The sequence below is a fragment of the Hesperophylax consimilis genome, chromosome 22, assembly GCF_061612785.1.
Source record: "Hesperophylax consimilis isolate HC1 chromosome 22, BYU_Hcon_1.0, whole genome shotgun sequence".
Classification (NCBI taxonomy): domain Eukaryota; kingdom Metazoa; phylum Arthropoda; class Insecta; order Trichoptera; family Limnephilidae; genus Hesperophylax; species Hesperophylax consimilis.
This window is the reverse complement of record NC_142857.1, coordinates 3,724,457-3,752,227: the sequence shown is the minus strand read 5'-3', so window position 1 is coordinate 3,752,227 and position 27,771 is coordinate 3,724,457. Positions and strand designations below refer to the sequence as shown.

Sequence of the window (27,771 nt, the reverse complement as noted above, 5' to 3'; positions counted from 1 at the left end):
TCTATATAAAATTCGTTGATAACGACGATCTTCTTTGCGAACATTTATACATAAATACATTTGACGAACGTCTGCGGATATTGCGATAGGAAAAAGGCGTAAATTCAGAAGAATGCAAAATACATCATTCTGTAGGCTTGGTCCCGTGTGTAAAATATCGTTCAAAGATAAACCAGTTTTTGTCTTTGCGCTTGCGTCCAGAACCACTCTCACCTTTGTTGTCATTTTATCTTCACGCCTAACTGCGTGATGCGGGATGTAGTATGCGTTTTCTGACGGTAAGGCTTCCACCTGGGACAGATAACCTTTATGAATATGTTCTCTTATCACTTCATCATAAAGCGGTTTTAGTTCTGGCAGATGATTAAATTTTCTTTCTAGTGCATAAAACCGATTTTGCGCAGCTTGCAATGAATCACCTAAGTCACGAGGGTTGCTTTTGAATGGCAAAGCCACTTCATAAGAACCGTCCTCGAGGCGAGTTGTGGTGCCTTTAAAAATGTCTTCAGCTTCTTTTTCTTCGAGGCTGTGAACTGGTTCCGAACCAATATCTTCGATTTCCCAGAATTTTTGCATTAAGTTCTCAATTTCGTGCGTAGCGCAGAAAGTTAATGCGGTGTTTGGTTGAGAATTTACTGGGGCGTCACCCATAAAAACATAACCTAATGTGGTTTGAATCGCGACTGGAAAACCGGGGGTGATTATCTTATTTGGTAGCAACAGTTGAGAGAACAGACTGACGCCAATTAGCAAATCGATTGGGCCTGGCATTGCCCAGGTGTCGTCTGCCAGCGGAACATTTATAAATTTATATGACGTCAAGTCCACCTTGCAAGTAGGTAAATGAGCGGTATTTTTTTCTAAAACTAGAGCGGTTATGGAGTATTTGAAGTAGGGATCAATCCTAGATTGAATTGTCAATGTGACACTTCCTCTTATTGATTGCGTTTTGCCACCTAAACCCTGGACTGCGAAGCGCGTTCCTGAACTGACTGCCAGGCCTAATTTTTCACAAAATTGTGAAGTTATATAATGTTTTTGTGAGCCTGGGTCTAGAAGACAGCGGACGGTATTCTCTTCACCGTTTCGATCAACAGTGTGAACTTTGGCGGTAGCAAGAACTTCAGTGGTTGCCCCTTGTCGCGTGGTTGCTGACATAGTACATATCGGCGGTTCTGCATCGTTAGGTTGAGTTTCTCCATTGGATGTGGAGGCGTTTGCTTGACTGGGTTTATCAAAATGAAGAAAAGTATGGTGCTTGCCATGACACTTATGACAAGTGCCTTTTGATTTACATTTTGTAGATGTATGTTGCGGGCTCAAGCAATTAAAACACAAAGATTTTTCCTTTGCGAAGGAAAACCTTTCCTTTGGTGATAATTTTAAAAATTGTGTACAAGTGTACAGTTGCGTGTGGTTCTCATTTTGACAATAAAGGCATTTTGATTGCGTACTCGTGTAAGTATGATGTGTGCGGAGTTGAGCTGTGCGACCAGTTCCACCGGAACTGGTTGAATGTGTGTTGGCGGTGTTAGGTCCACGAGTTGTTGAAGTTCGTTGCAGAATTTTGACCTGATCTTGCACAAACGACACCAATTGCTTGCAGGTGGGAATCTCAATTTCTCGAACTGAGAGCTCAAATGCTTGTGCAGTTTGCGACTCTAACTTCTGCAAAGCGCATTGTAGTAATATAAAATCCGAAAGGTCTTCTATTCCCAATTGTTTTAGTGCGGCGATAGATGCTGAATATTTTTCTATAAAAACTGTCAGATTGTTTGCGTTGTGAGCTACGGTTTTTGAATGAAATATGTTATTCAGGTAATAAGTGGCAAGAGATCGCTTATCTTGATATTTATTGACTAGCGTATCCCAGATTATTTTATATGTGTCTCCAGTTGGCACTAAACCTGACGTAACATTTTTCGCGGTTCCAGTTAATTTTCCAATTAAATATTGTACGCGTTGCGAATCGGATAGTTGTGAATTTAAATGAACATTTGTTTTGAATGTTTCATAAAATAGGTGCCAATTTTCCATCCGTCCATCAAACGTAGGTAATTCTATAGCGGGTAACTTAATAAAATTATTATTATTAGTCGTAGCAGCACACGCAGATGTAGATGTTTGCGGTTTTGTAGCTAAATTTGGTTTTAAATTATTTCGTGCGCGAATAATACGTGTGTATAATTCTTCAAACTGTTCCCAGCTTGAATAATCTGGTTCAGAATTCGGGTCTGACGTAAGAGTATTCTCGTTAATTTGATCAATAATTAATTCAAATTTATTTTTAATTTCTAAAATACTTTCAGATTCGGACATAAATGCTTCACCTGAGCGTGACGCGTCGAAATTGATTGGCAAATTATTTGCAAGCAAAACTAAATTTTGAACCCTTTTTAGAATAATATCTCTTTTACCTTTTAGTAAAACTAATTGTCTTTTTAGTTTGTCCTCCATTTTTAGAATTATTTGCAAACTAAAAGTTTAATTATTTATAAAATAATGCGCAAGAAACACAAGTGTACTGGGCGACAATTTGTACTGACGAATTATAGTGGAGAAGTTATTTTCCAAATAATTAAATATATTGAGCGATACTCAAAGCGATGTTTACGTACGTACTTAGGTTGGCATTAATACATATAGACGAATATATTACACTGTAGTATCTTTGCGATTTGCACCGAATAAATTTGCTACAACAACATCGATAAATAATTTAATTACCCAAGATATCAAGGAGTACCTATACCTAGGCATGTAATTTCAAATAGCGGACGAGTATTGCTAACTGAATTCTTACACAAAATGAATGTAATTTGCGATTGAATAGGAACAAATATGGTTCTAGAATTACCAAAATGTAATTCTCAATTTAAATAATGCGGCTCGAATAGGACCAAATGTTGCGGCGTGAATGGACTGTAATTGCGGTATTTTGTGATATTGTTTGATTGACTTACCAATATCTCCAAACTGTCGGCACCTTCCACTTTGCTCTGCTTTAATCACCGGTGGGGGTAATTGTTAGTATTGGAGGAGGTCAAGGAAAAGGAATAGTGATATTGTATTTGCGAAATGGTCAATGCGTTAAAGATTGCTATTTTTATGCACTATTTCACGGCGATATTTGCGGTATAACATTTGCCGTGTACAGCGCGGCGCGGTGGTTTTAATAACTCAAAATAGGTTATGCGGAAAGCGGTTGCACTTGCGGCGCGGTTACTTTAACAACTGACTCATGTAGGTAAAAGGTGCGGAACGCGGGTGGGAAACAACAGAACCAAATACTATGCAACAATAACTGGCCCGAGCAGTCCTTGAATATAAGTTAAATGTATTCTATGATAATTGATCCCCGGCAGTTGCCCCCCATCAGTTGATCCCCCAGACAGCTAATCCCTCTACCAATTTAACTCTCAGCCAATTGATTCAAAAAGGATTATTTCTGCTATTGGTAAATAAAGTATTCAATTGGATGTACGGCCGTACAACAAAAATTAACATTATTATATCTGCAGGCGTCTTGATTGGAAACACACCAACAAATATTCTTTATAACAATAATGACGTATCCCCGAAGGGATATTTAGTGAGAATATACCGTTGAACAACAAAAAAATGATATACTTATCTATGGAGTCGGCTTAGCGAAGATCTAATTGTATATAATTAAAAAAATTTCAAAATCTTTACGTTTTAGAGATTGTAATGTTTCAGGGTACTGTACAATTATATTCTTGGTATGAAATATACTGGAAATTGGGAGTATTTAATAATTGCTTGGGTTCATCAAAGATAAAAGAGCTTTATTTTCGTAAGATAATTACAACGAATCTCTAGCAGGACGTATGTCTATCAGAGGCTATGATTTATTCTAAAGTAGGAAGCAATTGGGAGTGAACTCACTACCTAGAAATCGGCTGGCATCGGCTGCACTCGGAACCATTCGAGGACAATTGACGTGCTATCTCTATCAGATGGTGCAAGTACCTGTGACATATAATGTGATAAATGTCACATTGAATATCAAATGTAACATATCATAGTGTAACATACTACGTTGTGTGCTAAAATGTAACATATTATAACACGTTGGGTGTCAAAATGTCATGTATTTTAGTGTAGTAGGTGGAGAGCATGATGATCTCTTTCGAAGGATTATGGGACAATTGATTCAAGAATAGGAAAAATCACTCATTTGTATAATAATAATAATACTTGAGAATTAAATCAACTTAAAATACATGAACATAGCTGATAAAATTATGACTACGACAAGTCAGAGGGAGTCAATTCTTCCAAAACATTTTGAATGAATTTTATGTTGATCTATGCAAATTATGACGGGAGTGCAGCGATTGTAGTCTCAAAGCTCGATCTATTGATCCTCGGCTTCCTCCTCTGTGTGTCTCGAAGGTCCGTTCCAAAATCATTCACAACTCTGTTCCCTGTTGCTGCGTCATTATTGATAAACTTGCTGCGTCTTCTCAATGACGGTAGTGCGGTATGTGGAAGTCGTCGTTCCTCAAACAGAAGCGATCACAAAAAAGGTTAGTCTTAAGATTCTTTTTTTTTCTCCGCCGCTGCTCACCTCACTAGGGAATTCCTGTTCCGAGATGAAAATTATATTCAATCAAATAAGCATCTCACACAACACATCGAATATGCGTCTTCTAAAGTGATTCATTATAGAAGCCAGGACATGGGTAATCCAAAATCACCACTCTCAGCCAGTATGAAATTTTTTACCATTTTCTTGAATAGATTCAACGAACCAATAGTTTTTATACTTGCACCGAGCATATTATAAAGCAATGGAGCTTTATAAGAAAAACTCCTTTGTCCAAAGGATGTTATCGTATTCACCGGCTGATATATTAAAGAAGAACCCAATCTAGTGTTGGAAACTCATTGTGTTATTTTGGCAGTATCATGGTTTACTGATTTTCTTATAATTAAAAATCTTAATAATGAACTTTGAATGTCAAGAAAGGCCCGTAATTTTGAACGAATTCTATTTTTGGAAAAACATTCCATTATTTGTATAGGGAATAAGTAAGAAAAACTGTCACTTCACTGTTTATACCACTTATACACAAACAACAGATATAAATATTTTTTTTGCTTTTTGATACAAACTAAAAATAAGACAATTTTAGCAATTCTTTAACGAAAATATAAAATAGAAAAAGATAGGTTGTATCTAGGACTTGAACCCAGGACTTTTATATTATTATTTTTAATGAATGTTTTTTCTCTTCGACGACGAATAAATCACATATTCAAAAATATTTTTATGTTGTATGGACACCAGGTGAGATCTGGCCTTCTAAAGCTCAATGTATGGACACAAGGTCAGATATGTCCTTCTAAAGCTCAATGTATGGACACCAGGTCAGATATGTCCTTCTAAAGCTCAATGTATGGACACCAGGTCAGATATGTCCTTCTAAAGCTCAATGTATATGGACACCAGGTCAGATATGTCCTTCTAAAGCTCAATATATGGACACCAGGTCAGATATGTCATTCTAAAGCTCAATGTATGGACACCAGGTCAGATATGTCCTTCTAAAGCTCAATGTATGGACACCAGGTCGGATCTGACCTTCAGAGGCTCGATGGAAAACCATGTAGTTGTGCTTAGTAATGTCCTTACTTAATGTACACACATATATATATAGGTACTCTTTGAAACTGCAATATATAAAAACTTAATTTGCTCCACGATAACTCCTGTAGCACTAATATAATTAAAGTCGCCATAGCTCAGTGGTCAGAGCTGTCGACCGGAAATCGAAAGGACACGGGTTTAAGTCCCATTGGCGTCATGTATCTTTTATCAGGAGATTTTTCAATATGGATGAGTGTTTCAGGCTAATAATTATTGCTTATAAATAATTGTTACTAATATAATTATTTCATAAGTATGTAAAAGCTCTTATGGCCGTATGGTAATAAATAAAATTGTAGGTTCACCTCTTCGTATGAAAAAAACACGGAGCTATGTCATTTGGGGCATGTGAAATTTTGTCATTTGGAATTAATGTTAAAAAAGAAAATTTTGCGTAAATAATGTTGACTCTAATATAAGTATTTATTACAACAGATAAATTAATATAAAATTACATCATATCTATAAGATATTATGTAGGTACTCAACAAAGGAATTCCGTATTTAATGCTTGGTAAGGTTGGTAATGCTGCTCGTTGGGGTGGCTTAATAAGCCCAGGCAGGTGGAGGAGGGTGGGCCCAAGTGGGTGGAGGAGGTGGTGTTCCTGTGGCGATGATAGCGGCCTGCACCGCCGCTAGTTGGGCGGCCACCACTGATGGGGGTGGGGGAGGATGAAGACTGGCCCCGGCCCAGGCGTGAGGGGGAGGGGGGGCCCAGGGGTTGGCGCCCCAACGTGGATTTCCGGACACCAAGGCTCCCATGCAGAGGAGGGTGACGACAAACTGGAAAACAAATTATATCAGAACAAACGCTGTAAATAGAAACAAGCACAAAGTAAATGTCGTGAATTTTTTGTCAAATTTGAAGTGTTCAATAATAATAACCTTATAAAGTTTATATTTTGCTCAGGTGCCCTCGTTTATGAGTTGAGGTTTATCTGTATATTTATTTAGGAGCTAGAGTATGCGTCTGCTCATAAACTGCGTAGCGGGCTTGATCGGGAGAAACCGATTGAGGGAGACCCTTTGAACTCTCCAACTGGACACTCTCGACCAATTGCTTTGCACCGCAGTGGTGGGATGGATTCATACTTCCATCACTCCTGGACACACTGACCCCAGATTAAGATTCCCGTTTTTCTTCCCATAACTCCCCTTTCGTCTTTTATAAAAAGACCCACATCACCACCACCCCAAATATGACATAGAGCCTGAGAAAAATTAAATTTCATCAGGGTTTTCTGTGTGAAGTTACTGTAAAAAAATGTAACGCATATCCTCAGATGAGGAGTCTAAAAATTAAGGTATGTAATATAATAACTGTGATATGTTTTGTTTTTCAATGTTTAAGGGTGTACAAATTTTAAACAAACTAATCACAATTTGTGTAGTGGAGTAAATTAAACCATAAAAACGGATATTTTAGTGGTTATAATCAGTTTTTAATTAATTACAAAGTAAGTACTTACAGTAATTTGATTCATGATTGCTGTGTTACGTTTGACTGGATAGCTGTGTATATTGTGTATGTCCAAGTAATGCAAGTATGAGACTTTATATATATTTTTCTTCCTTAAGTTTCTCGCCCCACTCTACACATATCACAAAACATTTGTTACACATATCAAACAAACAAAACAAAATGAAACATGAATTGATAATTGTGCTATTTGTTTATAAAAAAAATATAATGGAAAATAAACTCAAAGTATTGCGCCCGCTATTGAGTTTTTAAGGCATAACAATATGACAACTGCGGCAAATACAAGCTATTTATTATTTTAGTGTACTTTGATTTTGTTGAATATTTCTTGAATATTATTGTTTGAAGCTAAAATTGTAAACTTGTCCCTTAAAACATCTCTGAAATGTCTTTTTTACAGAATCTTGCCTCTTTCTAGCACTGATTTTGTAATCGGAGCTTAGGATTCGTTCGCAAGGAAAGTGTAATAAATGATTCATTGAAAACTTTATGTATGATTGCAAAATTATTCCTGAACTAAATGCAATATATATTGAATATTTTTGCGACTAGCCAAGGTTGAATCAGCTCTGTGGTAGAATAAAGCTCCAGCGAGGTTGAGGTTTAATTCCAAGATGCGACTGAATATTTTCTTAGTTTTCTGTTTCATATATTTGTTTGGAGTCGTTTATATTGTATTTAATGATAAAATATTACAATTTGACGTTTTCCTCATCAAGTTGTTAAAAAATTAAATATTTATTCAATTTTAAAAAAGTCGATAGATATCACTCAATTAAATAAAAAATAGATATATTTTAAGACTATCTAGATTGTGTTTAGTTCCTCACCGGGTGATTTACCCTCAATCATATATAAAGACAGCTGCAAATAAAAAATATGCGTTAAGAAAATCAAGATAATATTGGTAGTTCTTAGTATTCAGGTAAATATGACCAAAAGGGCCGAATTAGCTCAGTGGTAGAGAAGGCCGAGGTTCTGGGTTCAATTCCCAGATACAATTGAATCTAATTCTGATGTTTCTGTTTCATATACTCATTTGAGAAATGTCTTCGGTTCAATTCGAATTACGAATTGAACTAAATCACTGTATACTTTGTACCCAAGTTTACTTTGAAACATAATAACTGTTTGACTTTTTGAATTATCTAAGATATAATTTTACCGTCGTTATTAACTTAATTATTTGTTACATTACATTAGATACATGTATATAGTACAAATGACAAGATAATAATATTGCAATAACTATATAAGTATATTAAAAATAAGTACAAGTGTTATTGTGAATTGTAGGTCGACATTAGTTTCTAGCTAGGCTAGATTGCCCGTTTTAAGGAAAAAATGCTGTTAAAATTGCTAAAAAAAAATTTGTAAAATTAAATGTTGTCGTTCTTTTTTTTTATCAAAATTGAAAATATATTAATAAATGAGCCATTTAAAATCCTTGTAAAATTTTAAGTGATATTATTTAATAGTTTTTCAGGATCCACCCTCCCCAAGCAAATCAACCATTTAGTTATTATTGAACCGATGAAGGAAATTTCGCATATTTGAATATTTAAAAAAAACTCTTTAAATAATTAAATACATTTCTAACAACAACAAAAAATCGAGACCACCTCATTCTTTAATTAAATTTTGGTAAGTGTGTATTCAGACCATGGAACTCTGGACCTTGTGGCATATTATCCCCTTCATTATAGCAAAAAATATTTATATGTTTTAAATGTGCTCTCAGTATCGCCCTGGCAAAAATTCAACGGACACGCCGTTTTAGTATCGAAACGTTGGTCGAAATGGCTTAAACAATGTTTTTTTTATCATGGCTGAAAATCCTGGTAATTTCAAACCTCACATCTCCTTTCCAAATCCCTTCAGCCCCATAATAATAACAACAAATCCAATCAACATTCCCCAAATGTGATGCTATAGCCTAGCTGATTTCAGACGTTTGGGGGCAGTTGGTACTCTTGTGCGCTATTCTCATTGAAATAAGGCTACTGAGGAAGCATAATTTTTCGTTCAATATTGTAACTTTGCAGATTAAAAAACACTTGTTATGATTTCGAATAAAATTATAAATTTGTTTTAACTCAGCAAATCAAGTGCAATCGAATTCTATGAATTGGTTAACAGGATATTATTACCTGAAATATGCCATTGTCTGCAACTGTTTTAAATAAATAGTCAAATATTACAATAGGAACAATAATGCAAACTACAAAAATGCATTATTAGTGTCTCAACAAAGGGATATTTTTTAATACATAATTACAATTTAAATTTTCAATAGACAAAAAATTATTTCTTTTACTTATGTTTGATTGCGTTTCTTTAAAAGTAAATTAATCGAAAAATTTATTTTTTCTCTGGATTTTGAAAAGGGTGGGGTCTTCGATTAATTTATGGTATAAAGCTTAGAACTAACTTTGAAAAGGCATAAGCAGCTTTCTTCCCGGACTAGAACAACAATCAACCGCAGCCATGAATCAAATAATTGTAAGTCTTAAAATATTACGTTTTAATATCAAGATTTTGAAATTAATTGACATTTGAAATTGACGAATCGAGATAACTTAAAACAATAAAATATTTATGGTGTGACATTATGTATTAAATTTAAAAAAAACATAATTTACATTTGTATTACAAATTGTGTTTTTTCAATTAGTATAATTTTTTTTCTTCTTTTTTTTATTTATTATTACGATCATTCTTATTATTTGAATATGTTTTGAGATTTTCACGAAAAAAGGTATTATTGTGATTTATTTTTGGGGTACTATGCCTTGTTGCGCTACCTCCTTCTAAAGCCAACGTTTCGGACAGCGTTACAGTGTCCATCATCAGGGCAGATGTGTAATTACAGCGTTATATGTGAGACATTACATGAAATGCTATTGGAAACGTTGGCTGAAGAAGAAGGCATAATATCCTAAAAATAAATCAAATTTTATTTAAATAATTTTAAACTTTTCAACTTATTTTGTTTTTTGTTCGTTGCCGGCTTCATTTTATTATAGACATCTTTAGGATGTTATCATTATTTCTTAAACTATATAGGATATAATAAGCTGAAACTGGTAACGTTAAATAATAATGAAATCCCATCACGAATTGTCATATTTTTACACTAACCCCATCATTTTTTGAAAAGAATTTCCATCAGTGCCTATGTCAGAAGTTCGAAAAAGAAAAAAAGGTATTAGGGGTACGTAGGAATCTAAGGATCGGTGTGTTTAAGAGTGAAGGACGAATAAATCTATCCCTCTCACTGCGGCGCAAGGCGATGGGTAAGGAGAAACTTGCTGGAGAGGTCAAAGGGTCTCCCCAAACTAGTCTCTTCCGATCTGGCACGCCACGCAGTTGATGAGCAGGCGCAAACTGAGCACACCTAAACCGATGAACCCGAACACCCGTGCTAAATTACCAAAAGAAGCGAACCACTAGAGGTAACCTATGGCAGGAGTTATTCAATAAATGGTTCCCAATAAACTTTAAATTTTTCAGTTTGTTGCAACCCTTTTCTGCATGAGCGCCCTTGTGTCCGGCAGCCCTCACTGGGGATACGACCCCTTGGCTTGGGCGGCCGCTCCACCCAGCGCCTGGGTCCCGCCTCCACCCTGGCTGGCCGAAGCCGCCCCCCTCGGCCCCGATGGCCAAGTGGTAGAGACCCCCGAGGTGGCTGCAGCGACCGCCGCCCACTTCGCCGCCCACGAGGCTGCCCATGAAGCCGCTTATGAAGCCGTCCAAGAGGCCGCCTATGAGGCCGCCTACGAGGCTGCTGTGGCTGCCACCTGGACTCCTCCCCCACCATCTTGGATCCCACCCCCACCGCCCGCTTGGGTTCATTAATGACCTGCAGCAAGAAACAACTATCTTTTTCCCCCTTTCAATATATTCTCAACGATTAATCTTACCAACACGGACCACCATACCAATCAACACATTGTACTTCAAGTCTTCTACGTGGCTGGTACAAGTGGAGTTCCACAGAGTTGTTTCAGACTGCAGCCTGCAGGATGAAGATATCTCCGATGATAGCCAACCTCCGATAATAGAGGATACCAGAAGAGGAAGTACGAATAGTCCTTTGTGTTATGTACATACTCTTAGTTTATATGTTTAATACAAATATATTATTTATCAAGCAAAATTAACGAAGCGTTTCCACCAAACACCTGAAAACTCTTACATTGTTTTTTTTTTATAAGAATGATTTGCAAAAAATCAATTTATATATTTTTGTGGAACATTGAAAGCATCGTAAATGTTATAATAATTTATTTATTGCTTCTGACTGTACTTAAATAATATTTTTTACATAAAAATCAACATCACTAAGATTCAGCCTAAATCGAGGTTAAAAATTTAGAAATTTTAGTGAAGCAAACGTAAACTTATCAATAAATACAAACACAAAATATTACAAAAGTAAAAAAATATGCTGCAAAGTGGACAGATGTTTGACAGTATATTGTAACGATATATGAACCATAATTAATCATTAATCATTATTCCCTAGACGACACAAGTAAATATAAAGACAACATTCTCTTCTGACTTATATTAAATCTCATTATTTAAGGAAAGACAAGTGATGATGAAGAGAATTGGATAATTTTTTTTTTTTTTTTAAATTTTTATTCCAGATCTCGGGGAGGGTGGTGCAATCCCACGAGCTCCATATTATACATAGAATATATATAAAGTAAATATAACAAAAATATTGTAAGATAATACATACACAATAAACGAAAACAAAAGATCATAAATAAGATTAGTTTATATAGCACCGGGAAAAGAGAGTAGGGCCGGCACTGATCAGCCGCAATTGGAGTAGTACTTTCCAGGTGCCGACTTGCCAAGGCGAGGATAGTAAGCGCCATATTGGTTTTTACTAGCGCCAGGGGCCGTTTAGCCCAAGGCCTGCCCTGTCACAGGGATAGATGACTCTTTTGGGGCTAGAACCAAAAGGTACTAGGACAGTGGCTACAAAGATTTCAATTAAAATCTACATGGAAAGCGCTTCTATTTGAACGTGTGTGTATTATCGATTCAGTTAAGTAACAATTTAGTTTCTTCAATGATATATTACGTGCATGACCTTCAAAGTTAACAAAACAAAAGTTGTTCTAATACAAATTGAATATTAATTTAGATTTTTAGATAAAGTCATAGGTATCTAATATAAATAAAAATCGGAGATGTTTATCTGGAACACTATCTAGGTTACAAACCAATTCTTTAAAACTTTGTAATCATTTAAAAATATAGCTGTAAAAATACGGGAAAAATTAGATGAAAAATAATGTTTTATTTTTTATTTATTTCATTTAAATGCCCATAGGGCTTTTACAGGCAATGAATTTTTTAAATACAATAAAAAGAAAGGGTTTACATAATATATAAGAATATACAGATTGCATTAAATATAAGATTTAACAATGCATAGGTTAACAGAAGGTTCACATGAAAAACAAGAGTTTACGAAACTTAGGTAACATGGAATTTAAGTAAGTGAAATAAAAATAGATGATCTGCCAATAATATTGTTATTTCTGATTGATCACAATGATTGAGTGGTTAGAGGTGATGTCTCCGTAAGAGACCCTGAATTCGATTTTCAGTTAAGAACATTACCTTCATATTTTTCTGTATATTTATTAATTTATTAGTATTATCTTCGTCTTCAATAACAATTTAGTTGACTGGATTAAAACTTCTTCCCCGTTCAAGCTGCGCGTGCATCCTTGTAGTTAGGTGAGGAATATTATCTCGCTATTTGGACACGTGTAAAGTTTTTATTGCAAATAAAATAGTTTAATAATGATCGCGCGTGTTGACAGCACTTATCTCTATAACCTGATTCGGTACATTTGATTTTTTCACGTTTTACTTCCTACTTTATAATAATTAGCGTAATTATTCTATGAGTATTGTAACTATGGTAATTAGAAGGGATTACAAAAAAAAATATTCAACGCAATAACTTAACTTGCCTTAGCTTAATTTTAAGTCAGGTGAAATATCACCTGCTTTTGTTGATTTCCTTTTAGGTACTTGGGATTCTAAAGCATCAAATGAAGCACATTAGGATGGAGCGAGGATTCCTTTAAGCCCCTAGACTATTTGTTTCACATATCACAGCATTCAATACTTATTTCATACAAAATTACAGTGAAACATCATCTCCGTAGTTACCAAACGACGAAATACAAATATTGGATTAGGTACCTAGGCATAATCTTAGATATTATTTTAGTATTAAACATATAATTATATTAATAACAATTAAAACGTATTTCGTTAGGTGCCTAAGCATAATCTTTGATATTATTGAAGTATTATACATATAATAATATTAAAAAGAGTAAAAACATTTATTTATTTTATTTTACTTTTTTTTTTTAAATATATTATTGAGTAGTGCCATTACAATATAAATAGGGTAAAGAAAAGAAAGAAAGTTTTTATTTAAGAAGTAAGAAATAAACAAAATGTATATAGCATGATTGATGACTGATTTCGAAATGATATTAAAAAATGTAATTTGAAATCACGAACGCCTTTATGTATCTTCGTTTTAACATACTTATTTTAGCTAGTCTTAAATCCTGTATTCGTCTAGGATAACTTGAAACCTGTAAATTCGTCTGTCCTGAAACGGGAATCCTTCCTAGTTGGACAGTCAAAATCATAAAATGTAATCAATATTATATTATAAAAAATAAATAAATAAATGATAACAAAAGTGTAGATAGTGAAAAATAGCAGTTACTAAATTAGATACACAGTAAATATAAATAAGTTTAGGAATATATTTATTTACATTTAACATTAATTTTAAAATAGTAGTAAAATAAAAATAATATTATTACATTTCGATTAATAAGTAGGTAGTAGGTGGTATAAGTAAATGGAGTTATTTTATTCATTTGGAGTAAACAGAACTGATAATATTGCAAGCGAAGGTACATAATAAATTGCGTCAATAAGCTGTAGGCGGTTCGAATGCTGATATAATATTTCAAGAGGATATGGTAAAAAAAGAAAAATATATATTTCTTGTTTATTAATGATTAAATTAAATAGTTAACTTTATACTTAACTTAATTATTTGGTTGATCAAGAAGTTGTTTTATTTGTAATTTAAAGGCTTTTTAATTTTTTCAGATTTGATTTTATATGGGAGTGCATTAAAAAAATTTATACCTTGATAAATATAATGGTGTTGAGAAGCGCTTATTTTAAATTTAGGGATTTCTAATTTGCCACGTGATCTTGATCGGTTACTTATTTTTGGAAATGTTATTGTAGGAGTGAAATTATCTTTATGAGTTTGTAACAATGAGTTCTTTTTGAATATATTATTTAGACCGAGAACCCTAAAGAGTTAAATAACTGTGTTGTTGGAAATATAGATGGTTTACGTAGGATGACTTTTAGAATCAACCTCTGTGCCTTTTCTACGGGTAGGAGGTTAGTTTTGAAAGTCCCCCCCATCCAATTATACCATATTGGAGAATAGATTGGACAAAAGAGAAATTAATAGTTTTAATCATATTATATGATAGGATGTATCTCAATCTAAATACTCTAAACTATACTATAATTCAAACTATACTATATTGACTGTATGAATAATTTTAAGAACATGACTACTAATCCTAAATTACCGTTTTTAAGATTGTTATAGTTAAGCGCACTTGAAGTGAAATGACACTTAATTGCGCTATATAAATGCCATGTTTTTATTATTATTTCAAGCTGGAACCAACCATACACATTCCCAAAACTTCTTTTTCATTGGTCTTGCGGTTTCGGAGATTAGCGTGTACGAACCCGGTGACACGTGATTATCATATATTAAGATAATCACAAGTAAAAGTTGGTGTCCTATAAATTGTTCATTTATAAATTTTATCAATTATAATGTTGTGCGGTAGAGTTTGCAGTGGCTTATAGAATAATTGCAACGATGTCGATAACGGACAGTGGTATTTCATTCCAAAGTTTTGTTGAGGAAAACCTGTAACTACCATAGCATCGAATTTATTAACTGTACATTTGTCACATTTGATATAACTTCATTCGGTTCGATATACTTAGGATCCTATGCCGATGTATGTAGGTTAGGCGAGATATGCTCGCGTATCGGGGCATGATAGCAATATCGGACACATGCATATGTCTAATGCACTTTTTATTATATATTTTTTAACAATAAACTCGTAAAGACAGGGGAGCTATGTCGACACTCGGTTGGGCAGCATTGTGAGGCGTGTTAAGGTAGGGCTATAGGAAAGGCTTTATTAATGCTGGTCTTGAAGGGATCCGGATTATATGAAGGAGGAAATACAAATGCCGATAGCTAGTTTCTCGGCCCGTTCTCATGAAGCCAACATCAACTGTGAACGGGTGTTCCGTTCGTGTACGTCGAGTTTCGCGCACGTGCACTGGTGCACCGGGGATCAATGTTGCAACTTTCTTAAAGCAGGCTCTATTAAAATACCCGTAGAACAGACTCAGCATGCCAACATTGGATCAGTGGATTAGAGATGGCAATCGGTCTGTTAACAAATATTTTAGGGCTCCAGCCCAGAGGTGGCTCCCAAATTCAATTGATGGGCGTACATTAGCAGCTGGTTACTATTAGAATCTGGTAGCCCTATACAAGACGCCCAGATTCTTGAAAGTCAGATTTACTTGGAATTATACAGAGCATTTTACTTAGGCTTCTGTATTTGTTTATAGTAGCTCGGATCTATACTTATAATACATACATTATGTAGGTATAAATTATGTAGTACTGTGTGTAGATATTATAGATGTAAATTCTATTCTAACATGTTATGCATGGGCACTTAAAAACACCGGTTCAATCTTAAGACAGGATGTAAATAATTATATGTAAAGAATTGAATTGATTCGTGAATGCAAACTATATAAACTTTTAAAACACCTGACTAATAAAAAAACTACAGTAATAACGGATACCAACATTCGTAAGATATGCTATTCTATAAAAAAGTTACCTCTAAAGGCCTTTAATCAAGATTTTACTATGAAATGAAAACTATAACACGAAAAAGTTTTGTTTCGATCGCTCTTGAAATATTTCCGGCCGCGAGTTTCTTGTGTACGAAATAATAGAAAGGGGAACGGAATGGCACTCTGAGAGGATGCCACCAAAGTAATGAAAGCCCTACCTTGTATTTGGTGTCTTCAGTGTTCCCTCTTTCTGCCAGCACAAAAACTCCACGGCGTTGCACGAAACCTGGAATTGAAGTATCCACAAAATCTGTGATCAGTGGCGTGGTAGAAAAGGTATTGTTTTGGTACTTCCCGTCTTCTGGTGACAAATATGATAAGACGGGGATGGGAGCGGTAAAACTATATTTAAATATGACAATCGGTTATATGACCGAACAGTATTTATTTCTGTGATTGTTATACGTTGTACTTCATTTATGATATTTTTGACCGCTGCTTGGGATATGTTATGAAAATCTGATAATCATATCAAGTCTCGAGTCTCTAGTCCATCTCAACCGGGTGACCTTTGTTTTTTCTTCCCCATCCAAAGTTGATAATGTACAAAAAAAGATCATTTATTAGCCACACGTCCAACACAAGTATGGAGATTATCTTAGGAACATCGGCTACCTTTGTCTTGCTGCTAAGTCTTAGTTTTTATTTTTAACCAAACCGGTATCACTAGGCTGAGAACTGAGTTGAGTTTTTGATCGATATATATTCAATATCGACAAATTTAACGAGGATATAAAATCTGTAGTGCCTGGGGCCCGGCTACGTGGCAATAACCTTCTGAAACATATGGTTAAATAGACAGTTCACCATACGAATCCTGTCTGAACATGATTATAGATACCTGCGAGGTACTCTTATATTGTAATGACTATTCATTAGCCGGTTCTTACGCGGAGTAGCAACGATAATCGTTCTTCACACTTAAGTTATTATGCTTTACATATTCTAACAGCTCTGATAACATACACACATTTGTAAAGAAAATTTATGTTTATAATTAAAGGGTGAAAAGTTATTTAAAAATAACTGGCCAAAGATTCCGACGTTGATCGGGTTATACAGAGAGATTTTAGAAATAAGTTGTAGATAGTAATAATTTTCCTCTTGTTTTGAACGTCGTGTGCAAAATTTCATTAAAATATATTTAAATTCTGCCTTGTCAAAATCTCACATAAACAGTAACCTTTTTATGATTTTGAAGATCAAGTGCGCATAATTTTATCAATCTCCTAGAAAAACTGTAGCTTTGTTTGAAAAACAAACCCACCCATAGATACTCTTCTTTGTATAAAATAATAAATATATTCATCCTGGGATCCCGGTGCTGGCACCGGGAATTTAAATGTCTAAATTACTATAAAAAAGGAATTTGTTATAAATGTTTTATTATTTGGGTTTTATGTGTAGATTAGGTAACATATATTATTAACTTGATTTCAATACTGTAAAAGTAGTTGCTCAAAGGGAAAAGAAAGGAAAAATACATAGAACAAAGAAGATAAAAGAGTCCCACAAAAAAACTCGTCAGCCTGAACAATCCTGTTGTAGGGACATCACAAAACTAAATACTGATTGTTATTAAGGCTTCAATAAAACTTTCTTTATTTATAAGAAACAGCGCAATAAATATAACCTACCCCAAAATCTTTACGACGTATATATTATCTTAATTATGGCAATAAACGTCATGCTAGCAATAAAATAATATATTTCTACGGTTGAAACAAGTTAGTCAAACCAACAAAAATCCCGTTATCCCGGGATTAAGACAAGCGCAGCACCGGGATTACGTTGCCGAAAAAGGTCCGGGATTCCTGGGTCCCCAGTTCTCGAGATCCTAGGATTAAAAGATCTAATAGGTAGATAGATTAACACTGTCCTTTCAAATGGACTCTAAAAATGTTATCTTCAAATCGTTTGATTTTACGTTAAATTTTGAAAATGATTTTTTTGACTTTTCTTAGGTCATGCGTAAACCATTTTACCATATGGTTTTACTAATTACCAAACGAAATTGACAGTTTGATGCTTTTTCCCGGTACACAGATGAGATTCAAATATTTAATTATATTTTTCTTTTTAACTTTTATTACTTTCATTTTAAATTATCATAAAAATATGTACAAATAAACTATGGGAATAATTCTATGTGTGTTTTGTGATTATGTGTGGAATAGCTTCATTCTGGAGATTGGGAAAGCAAATTCCGTAACCAAAATAAACTATTAGCTCGTTTTCTAGAATAGAGGGAGATTTAACCATGTATTTATTATGAAATTTTTGAAAATGAATTTTTTGACTTTTCTTAGGTCATGCGTAAACCATTTTACCATATGGTTTTACTAATTACCAAACGAAATTGACAGTTTGATGCTTTTTCCCGGTACACAGATGAGATTCAAATATTTAATTTAATTTTTCTTTTTAACTTTTATTACTTTCATTTTAAATTATCATAAAAATATGTACAAATAAACTATGGGAATAATTCTATGTGTGTTTTGTGATTATGTGTGGAATAGCTTCATTCTGGAGATTGGGAAAGCAAATTCCGTAACCAAAATAAATTATTAGCTCGTTTTCTAGAATAGATGGAGATCTAACCATGTATTTATTATGAAATTTTTGAAAATTAATTTTTTGACTTTTCTTAGGTCATGCGTAAACCATTTTACCATATGGTTTTACTAATTACCAAACGAAATTGACAGTTTGATGCTTTTTCCCGGTACACAGATGAGATTCAAATATTTAATTTAATTTTTCTTTTTAACTTTTATTACTTTCGTTTTAAATTATCAAAAAAATATGTATAAACAAACTAAATTATTAGCTCGTTTTCTAGAATGGAGGAAGATCTAACCATGTATTTATTATGACTTAGGTTTATTATGCAGAGTAATCAAAGAAATATTCAGAATTCGATGAAAACAATAATTATAACAGGTTGTTTGTCTTGATTTTGATGCATTCCTACATTCCACAGAGCGTCATTCGATTGGATTTGCCAATTAAAAACTGAACGGATTCGGTAATAACAATGAAATAAAACAAATATGTACATAATTTATCACTATTTTAATGGTTTTTGGTGCGTATCACAAGCAACAATTTGAGGAAATAATTAAGAAGTGAAAGATCCGGAAAGACCTTGTAAAGATGGCAGAGTATAAATATTTAATAATATTACATGGCAGCAGACGTAGAATAAAGAAGAAAAATAGAAGTGCCTTCCATACAAATCATCCAATCAATCCATAAAATGGTAAAATTTGTCGCTACTGACTTAGTACATTTTATAGACTATTTAGCTCTATCTCTCTTACATTAGTCGGACTTCTCCAACCTCCAACCCAATTGAGTTTCGTAATCATGGTGAAACGCAATTGTTGTGTTGGAAATTTTAAGCCCAATTAGCCGAAGATTTGGGTCACGAAATACGTCCATATGGCATTTCTTGTGTTCTTCTTTATTATATGGCAGCAGATCAGTCAGTTCTTGAATTGATTGAGTACATAGAAACATCAAACAAAGGGGTGATATGGCATGGAAGCGTTCCTATAGTCGCCTAGCTACATACACACTTCACGTTCTGTCAAAGCGGTGAAGCTTGTAGTTGATGCGGTTTGCAGTATTATAGGTGAACGATGTTGACTCATGGTTCATGGCTCATCTCCCCTGATTCGGATATTATCTATGATTGAATACTCAGTCATTATTATTTAGTACCAGTTTCCGTGTCTATATTGTCCATGTCCGTGGTAGCTGGGTTTTGGAGCATATAGGGCAGGTCCTTGAGACCAGGTATTAGTAGGTGCCCAGGAAGCTGCTCCACGGTTAGACCAGGAGTTTTGAGAAGGGGTATAAGATCTAGGAGAAGGTGGAGACCAGGAAGCCTTATGAACACCGTTCCAGGCGTCAATGGGATTAGCACCGTAACGGCCAGCCTTGGCAGCGGCTACCTCTGGGGTATCGACAACTCGACCATCAGCTCCTATGGGGGCTCCCCACGAGTTGCTGGGTGCTAGTGGAGTACCCCATCGTTCAGCAGGAGAAAGCATTGCCAGTTCTGCGAGGTTCCAGTTGCTCTCGTCGATGATTGTGCTGCCTGACGCAAAGGTGGCTAGGCACAGGAAGGTTGCAACGATCTGGAATGCCAAAATCATTAATTAGTTTCATATTTTTTCAAAATCATGGAGACGATCAAAAGAATAAGAACGTATTAAGCACTGTACACATATGTTTTAGAATCGTTGGAATTATATAGTCATCTGACATCCTTGGTTGTTAAGAGAATTTTTTACTTCGGATTAGTGAGAGTCACCAGGACACATTTATGAAAATCGTTGACCAAAGCTGGAAGCCAAGCTGCTCTTAAAGAAGATGAAGAAATAAATTTTTAAACTGAAGTTTTTAGTCAAATATTAAAACAAGAAGATGAAAAACATTATTTGTAGGATAGAATTTATTTTTTTATTTTTAATCTAAACATAATGTTTTTTATAAAGATTGTATATTGTTCTCTACGCTAAGAGTTCACCTGTGTCATGGAGGATACTTTTTAAGGGTAATTTGATTCGGTGTAGTGGAAGATTTTGATTTAATAAACTTTAATTCAGTGTTGTTTTGATACTAAAAGTTACCTTATAAATTTGAATGATTATTTAGTAAAATGACTAGTGTTACGAGTGTGATCCAAACCAATTTGGAAAAAAACTAATGTCGTCAAATGACACAAGACCTTTAGACTCCTAGGCCCCATACGGGCAGTTAAATTATTTATTTGCTCCAAAATTAATTTCGATATTTGAAAGAGTTACATTTCGCCCGAAGTAAGATAAAATTTGTACGACTTCGGGTACTTGTCTCTACCCGTCAATGCTTTGTTGATTTTGTCCTTTGTCAATGCACAATAAATACCAATACTTCGTCAATGCACATTACATGCAAAATCATTACAGTCATATGAAAATCACACAGACAACCAATTGAAGATGATACTTAAAAACATACAATGACACACGCAGATCAAAAATTAAACTTTTAAATTAAAGTTTGAGTGTAGGACAATTATACATAAAAAAACAATAAAATCTACATTTTGGACCAAAAAAACAAACTTCAACAAACACAAACTATCATTAACAGATCAGTTAGATAATCAAAAATAAAAAATTAAAAAAACTCCGACGGTAAATACAAGCTTTGGACAAAAACACCACAAATACCTGGCAATAAAATTATTCAACAATCTTTCACTCGATATAAAAATTAAGAAAATAAAAAATTCTTTACAAATTCAAAAAAAGAAAAAAGGCAATATTACGAAAAAAATATAACGAAAATAATTAAACATATATACGTAATAAACACAATACTATTTCAAAACACACATCATTATATGCAACCTTCATAATATTTGACGATGTTTTTCATTTAAACCTTTATTATTGTATTTTATTTTATTTCAATTTATTATTTCATATTATCTTTTAATTATATATTATTTGTAATATGGGGGCCTCAGCACCGGTACAGCTAAGTACCCAGTGAGGCCCACATTATCAAATAATGTTTTTAAATATTTAAAGTTATTGTATCTAATAAGAAAATACACCAATGTACATTTTGAAAAGTTGATTTAGTCCTTTTGATTTTGCACTGTATCCAAGTAATCAATATTTATGAATACACACTTCACTGAAGCCGTCTCAAATTATCTATTATTCATATTAACAAAAGGAATGTTGACAAGTTAATACATCTACAAGTACTTATTTAATACAACAAGCATAGATGTCGATTATCTATTTACATAAAGTTATTAAACTAAATTATTTTGTTACCAAGAGGAAGTAGAGTTAACTTAAAACAAATACCAAATAATATAAAAGCAGGATCTTAATTATTCTAATTGCTGTCGAAGTTCAACGATAATTATTATTTAGTATAAGTAGTTAGATTAAACTGAATTCGTGCTCTAATTATGTAATGGCGGAAGTCTGTAACAGAAATATTTAGTGATATTAAATCCGTTACAATAACTAGTTGTATTTACGCACGTAGCCACATTGTGGAAAACGTAGTTTGCGAAAACAACAATGGAATTGCATCATGAAGGATTTGGATATTGAGATATCAAATCTCAATTGTTGGGGTGGAAAAAAACTAACTTGTTCTAATTAATAATGAAGTAAAAAATTGATAAATGATTAATGTTGAATATTTTTTCTTTGTGTTATTAAAACAATAATTGTTTGGTAAACAATATCCCGTTACTTTTTTTATAATGTTTTTCGCACGGTGTTTTTATTTTAATAATGTTGGTTAAAACGTAAACAATGATAATATAGAAGTGGGAATCAATGAAAACACCAAAGGAAGTACCTATGTACAGCAAAAATAAGTTGTTTTATGCGAGTCAGAAAATCAAGAGTGTTTATGATACTATGTACGAATGTGAATGATGCAAGGATGATTTGATGTCAAAACAGGGGAAACTGAATGATGATTGTTTAGTTTAAACATAATATAACATTTCAACATTTATATTTTTTCAACACAAACATAAATACATCTTTGTGATTTTTTGCAGATTACCAGTCAAATAATTTTAGGTGATAAACTTGACAATACAATAAACAAAATATTGACATGTGGTGATTTATTTTTGGGGTATTATGCCGTGTTGCACTTCATCCTTTATTAGCCAATGCTTCGGACAATGTTACATCTGTCGTATCTGACATTTGACCTGATGATGGACGTTGGCTAAAGAATGGGCAACAAATCATTTCCCCAAAATATTGACAGATTCATTTTCAAAGCAGTCGATTTATTTTTGTCATAAAAATCTGTTTAATTGTCCCTTTTTAATAATTGAAATTCTAAAACACAATTATTTCGTCTATTAGTATTTGCAAAAAAAGTTTTACTTTGATATTATTCTCAATATAAGTATATAATTACATTTTTGAAATATTTTTATTAAGACGCTCAACTTTTCCACACACAATGTTATCGTTGGATAGCAAATTACATAAACAATAATAAAAAAGTATGATGATAATATTGATCACAATAAATCAATTAAATAACAGGATGCTTACGATTGGATTCATGTTGCTTGTGACACGTGAGCCTATTCTGTGTAGAAAACTGCTAGTGCCTAGTCAAACTTAGCTTCAAGCTTTATATCCAGGTAGGTCCGCCTTACAGGGGAGGGGGAAAGATTTTTAGGAAGTGCTCAGTTGAACTTTTACTTTAACAAACTGCAACATTAAAAATTGGCATACGTCAGAAATGTTACATATTACTAATGTATGCCAATTTATGTAACGAAAGAAAAGAAACAAATCTACAATGTAAAAGGATAAACAAAGGACAATTCTTCGACTTGTTCGAGTTGTTGCCTTTTGTCTTATTTCCTTCTTTACATCATACTTGTGTAATTGATTGTAATCTGTAAGGTTTTATGTAAAAATGTAACATTCATTACTAGCTTGTACATCATTTTATAATAAGCTCGATTGTGTTTATTGGCAAAGTGTTTTAATTTTATGTGCTGCTTTTAATGAATTGTATCTGTTTATATTATGTACCTTTGATCAACGAACTTGAACTCTAGGCTTAATGAACTCATTTACAGAACCACGAAGAAATGAAAGTTTAATAATGTTTTATCGTATTTGCAAGCCAAAATTTATTATTGGTTTGACATCCTTGGCAGAGTGGTATTCTGAACGCATATTTACAAAGCCTATACCTTTGTTTCAGTCACGCTGACGACTGTAGTAAATTTAGTTTGATTGTGCAAATCATTCACAAAGTCTATACCATTTTTGTCGTATTGACAACTTTTGTAGATTAGCTTCTGTTCGTTCAAACCTAACCTAACCTTACATATGAAATAAACAAACGTTAAACATAATATGCTGATCTAAACGTAATGAGTAAGATTAAGAAATTGACGTTTAAATGGTTTGGGCATTTAGAGAAAATGAGCGAAGAAAGGAAGGTAAGGAGAACATATGATACAAATGTGAACGGTAGCAGAAGTCGGGGACGCCCGAGGAAGACATGGCACGATCAAGTGAATCAGATACTTGAGTCGGGCCATGTCAAGAGTCAGAATAATAAAAGAGTATGTATGAGACGATGTATGAATGTGAATGAGGCAAGGAGTGTGTGCCAAGACCGAGTTGTTTGGCGATCTGTCCTCTCTGCCTACCCCTGCGGGGAAACGGCGTGATGGTTAGTTAGTTAAATGAAGAACGACTTTATTTAATTTTATCAATAATATCAGGATCAAGCCATGTAGAGCATTTGTACGTAGATTGCTTGTCGCAGAAATAGAAGATTTGTTAAAAAGAAACTGCACAGAATATAATTACAGGAAGACTATAGATTACTTGTCGCAGAAATAAAAGATGTGTTAAATAGAAACTGCACAGAATATGATTACAGGAATACTATAATAACTAATTACTAATAAAAACACAATACTGTTATTCTGTAAAACTGACGGATTCTAAGTAATTGTTTATTTAGTAGTTATTAATTTGAATATCATATTATATATTTACATGTATGAGCTCTTATACGCTAGAAATATCATAAATAAATACATCAATTACAATACATTTTGGACTACCTTCGTGGTCGAGGAGAAAGGCTATTGACTAGCAAGCTGGAGATTGCGGATTCAAATCCCGACGTGCGCTAGTAAATTTTATTTGATTATTTTGTGTTATTTCACAATATACTCATTTCAAATAATATATAGTATATTTGCGGCAAGTTACAGATTGGAAGATGATCTCAGTATCGCCCTGGTGTAAGACCACCATTCGGAATTGAAACGTTACTTGAAATTACTTAGGTCGTGTTTGGTGACCAAATATGAATATCCAGGTAATTCCCCAGCTTCCTCTTCCCCACACCTTCCCCTCCTCCCTACGTTCAGCCTGAAAAAATACCCAAATTCGGGGTGCCATGCTCACTGGCTCCCGACGGATGGGAGCAGTTGGGACTCTTGCGCGGTTTCATATTATTTTTTTTTTTACTTAATCTGACCCATATAATGCATTAGAATATGCTTTTATATCATGATGCATCTTCCAACACATTAATACAATAAATCATATGAACTGAAATGGCATGGACTTCGTAAATGATGTTGAACAAACAAAAGCTACAGTATCGAGTCGTCACTGGAACTGAAATGGTATAGGCTTTGTAAAAATGAAGCATACACCTAAAGGCCGTGGGTTATATTCAGAGCAAAGGTAAATAGTATTATATTTATTGAGCTATCTAACTTAGAATCCTTTATACGGAAGTCATTAATCGATTAGCATAATTTTTGAAAAAAAATCTTGAATCAAAACATGTTTTCTTCTTAAATAAACAAGTAGGTGGGTACCTACATATCGGCATTTCATTATAATAAATAATAATAATAATGACGACTTAAGGATGACTTGTATAGCGCCGTTTTTGTGCAAAATCGCTGTACAAATTTATAATACATTTATACAGTGATCTATGTTATTACTAACTATTTATGAAGATAATATACAGTACAATACTTACCTGGTAGGTCAATTGAGATTATATAATTGTTTATTAGCGAAATTTAGATACAGGATTTAGGAAATAATAAGAAAATTGGATATAACTGGACTTTCTCTCACAGCTTAAAAAGGTAAGTTTTGAATTTAGACCTGAATTCTGTTGGACTTGTTATGGATCTTAGTTCCGGAGGGAGTTTATTCCAAGCCTTCGGCACAGATACTCCGAAAGCGTGATCATAAACGCAATAAGGCTTGCGCTTAGGTTCTATCAGTTTGCCTACAGCTGATGATGTTGCTGATCTAAGAGTTGAAGAGTGGAAGATTCTCATATTATGAGTACGAATATCGAGAAATGTCTTTAGCTACATTGGATACATACAGTTATATACTTACGTCAAAACGTATCTTTTACCTCTCGTTCTCCTCTTCTAAACCTAAAAAAAACACAACAAAACATTAATTGAGAGATGCATAATTAATCTGCATTGCTCCAAATTTTTTTTGGCTTTCAAAATTTTGACAAATCCTTTTAACGTTGCTAATATTCAAATATATATATATAAAAATAATAAAAATTCTTTATTCCAGGATGTGGGGAGGTGAGTGCAATCCCACACATCGTATAGAGGGTATAAGTACACATAATATTTACATGATAGGAAAATAAAAAAAATAGATTAAAAATTAAAATTAAAAATGAGATTAAAGCAGAGAAGTACTGGAATCCATCGAATCTAAGATTGTGAGAGCAAGTATCTTTCTCCAATGGTTTTCAATGCTCGATCCTGAAGTCAGACGGGATTCTATGATAAGAATATTTCTGGAATGGTTTATCCTTCCCCTCAGTCCTGCAATCCTGGTTCTTAATAGAGCTGTAAATCCTGAAACTCGCCCTTCTGTAAACATTGAGGAGGCACTGCAGTGCCTGGGAAGTCTGAAAATCGGGAGGGTAAGTATATAACATATGTTCCAATCTCTTAATTAATACTTCCCTAATTGAGATTAACTCGTGTTTAGGGAGAGAAATAACCAGAACCAGACAAGTAATTATTCATGTTTCTTATGTGCAAGGGCCCCACAGGGAACAAAAACAATAATGATATATTAATAACACATGCAATATTTTCTTTTTACTTTGTTCGCTAAACTATTTAAGAAGCAACCAGTTTAACCTTGTAAATAATCCTTAATCTATTTCCAATAACTACGTGATAACCTGAAACTAGGATATTCACGACAACTGGGTCAAGGTGGAAAATTTATATCTACATTGTCTATTTAATATTCAATAACGCGTAGATTAACCTATTCATTCTTCTGTTTGCAGCACGGACAACAGTTTGCTAATTATATTGAATTACATCTTAATAATATCTTTGTGTGGTTTTAGCTACTGATAGACCCCTAGTTACACCTTAGGGCCGCGATACATACGCGAGCCGAACCGAGCTGAACTTCAACTCATGGGAAAGGAACGAAGCAAGCGCAAATGGCGCTAAACGCCGCTTGAAATTGCTTCGTTATTTTCCCGTAATTCATGGCTCGGCTCGATTCACAAATGTATACGTACAATTAATCCCCGCATTCTGAATTAAAATGTCATTCTGAATAACAAATTTCTCTTGAACTTGAAATTCCCTGACTAGAAAAAAATTGCAAAATGTGTTTTTAAATGCAATGAAGGTATTTTTAGAGAGATTTTAACGGTCCGTTATATTGGTTCCCCTATCTTAACAAGCGGATTGCAATATTTGTAGCACAGGCATCAGGTAAGTCCCTTTCTTCCGGTATTACAATGGAAGATGCTATGAGGAACTAGTATCATTGATTGATTCGGCAAAGGGGACTTATCCGGAAACACTACAAATGCGCGCCCAATGTCGTGATGAACTTGCCCTGGGATAAATTTTTTGTTTATTGATTTATTATGGTTAGAAAGAATTTTTCAGTTGATTTCACGAAGTAGGGGTTTACCAGAT

At 33.9% G+C, this 27,771-nt stretch overlaps 2 protein-coding genes and 1 long non-coding RNA gene across 3 annotated transcripts in view; 1 reads left to right on the top strand and 2 right to left on the bottom strand.

The window, feature by feature from the left end:
* LOC149412683 (uncharacterized) overlaps positions 1 to 27,771 on the top strand; it is a 356,728-nt gene that overhangs the window by 96,421 nt on the left and 232,536 nt on the right. The window lies entirely within an intron of this gene.
* On the bottom strand, positions 6,160 to 7,194 carry LOC149412707 (uncharacterized). The gene is made up of 2 exons (XR_016304278.1): positions 7,147 to 7,194; positions 6,160 to 6,460 (listed from the first exon to the last, which is right to left on the bottom strand). It is a non-coding gene; the product is annotated as an uncharacterized LOC149412707 (long non-coding RNA).
* On the bottom strand, positions 19,277 to 23,372 carry LOC149412706 (uncharacterized). The gene is made up of 2 exons (XM_089645299.1): positions 23,327 to 23,372; positions 19,277 to 20,365 (listed from the first exon to the last, which is right to left on the bottom strand). Exons 1-2 carry the CDS (start codon positions 23,336 to 23,338, stop codon positions 19,940 to 19,942), a joined length of 438 nt encoding a protein of 145 aa, XP_089501425.1. The 5' UTR covers positions 23,339 to 23,372; the 3' UTR covers positions 19,277 to 19,939.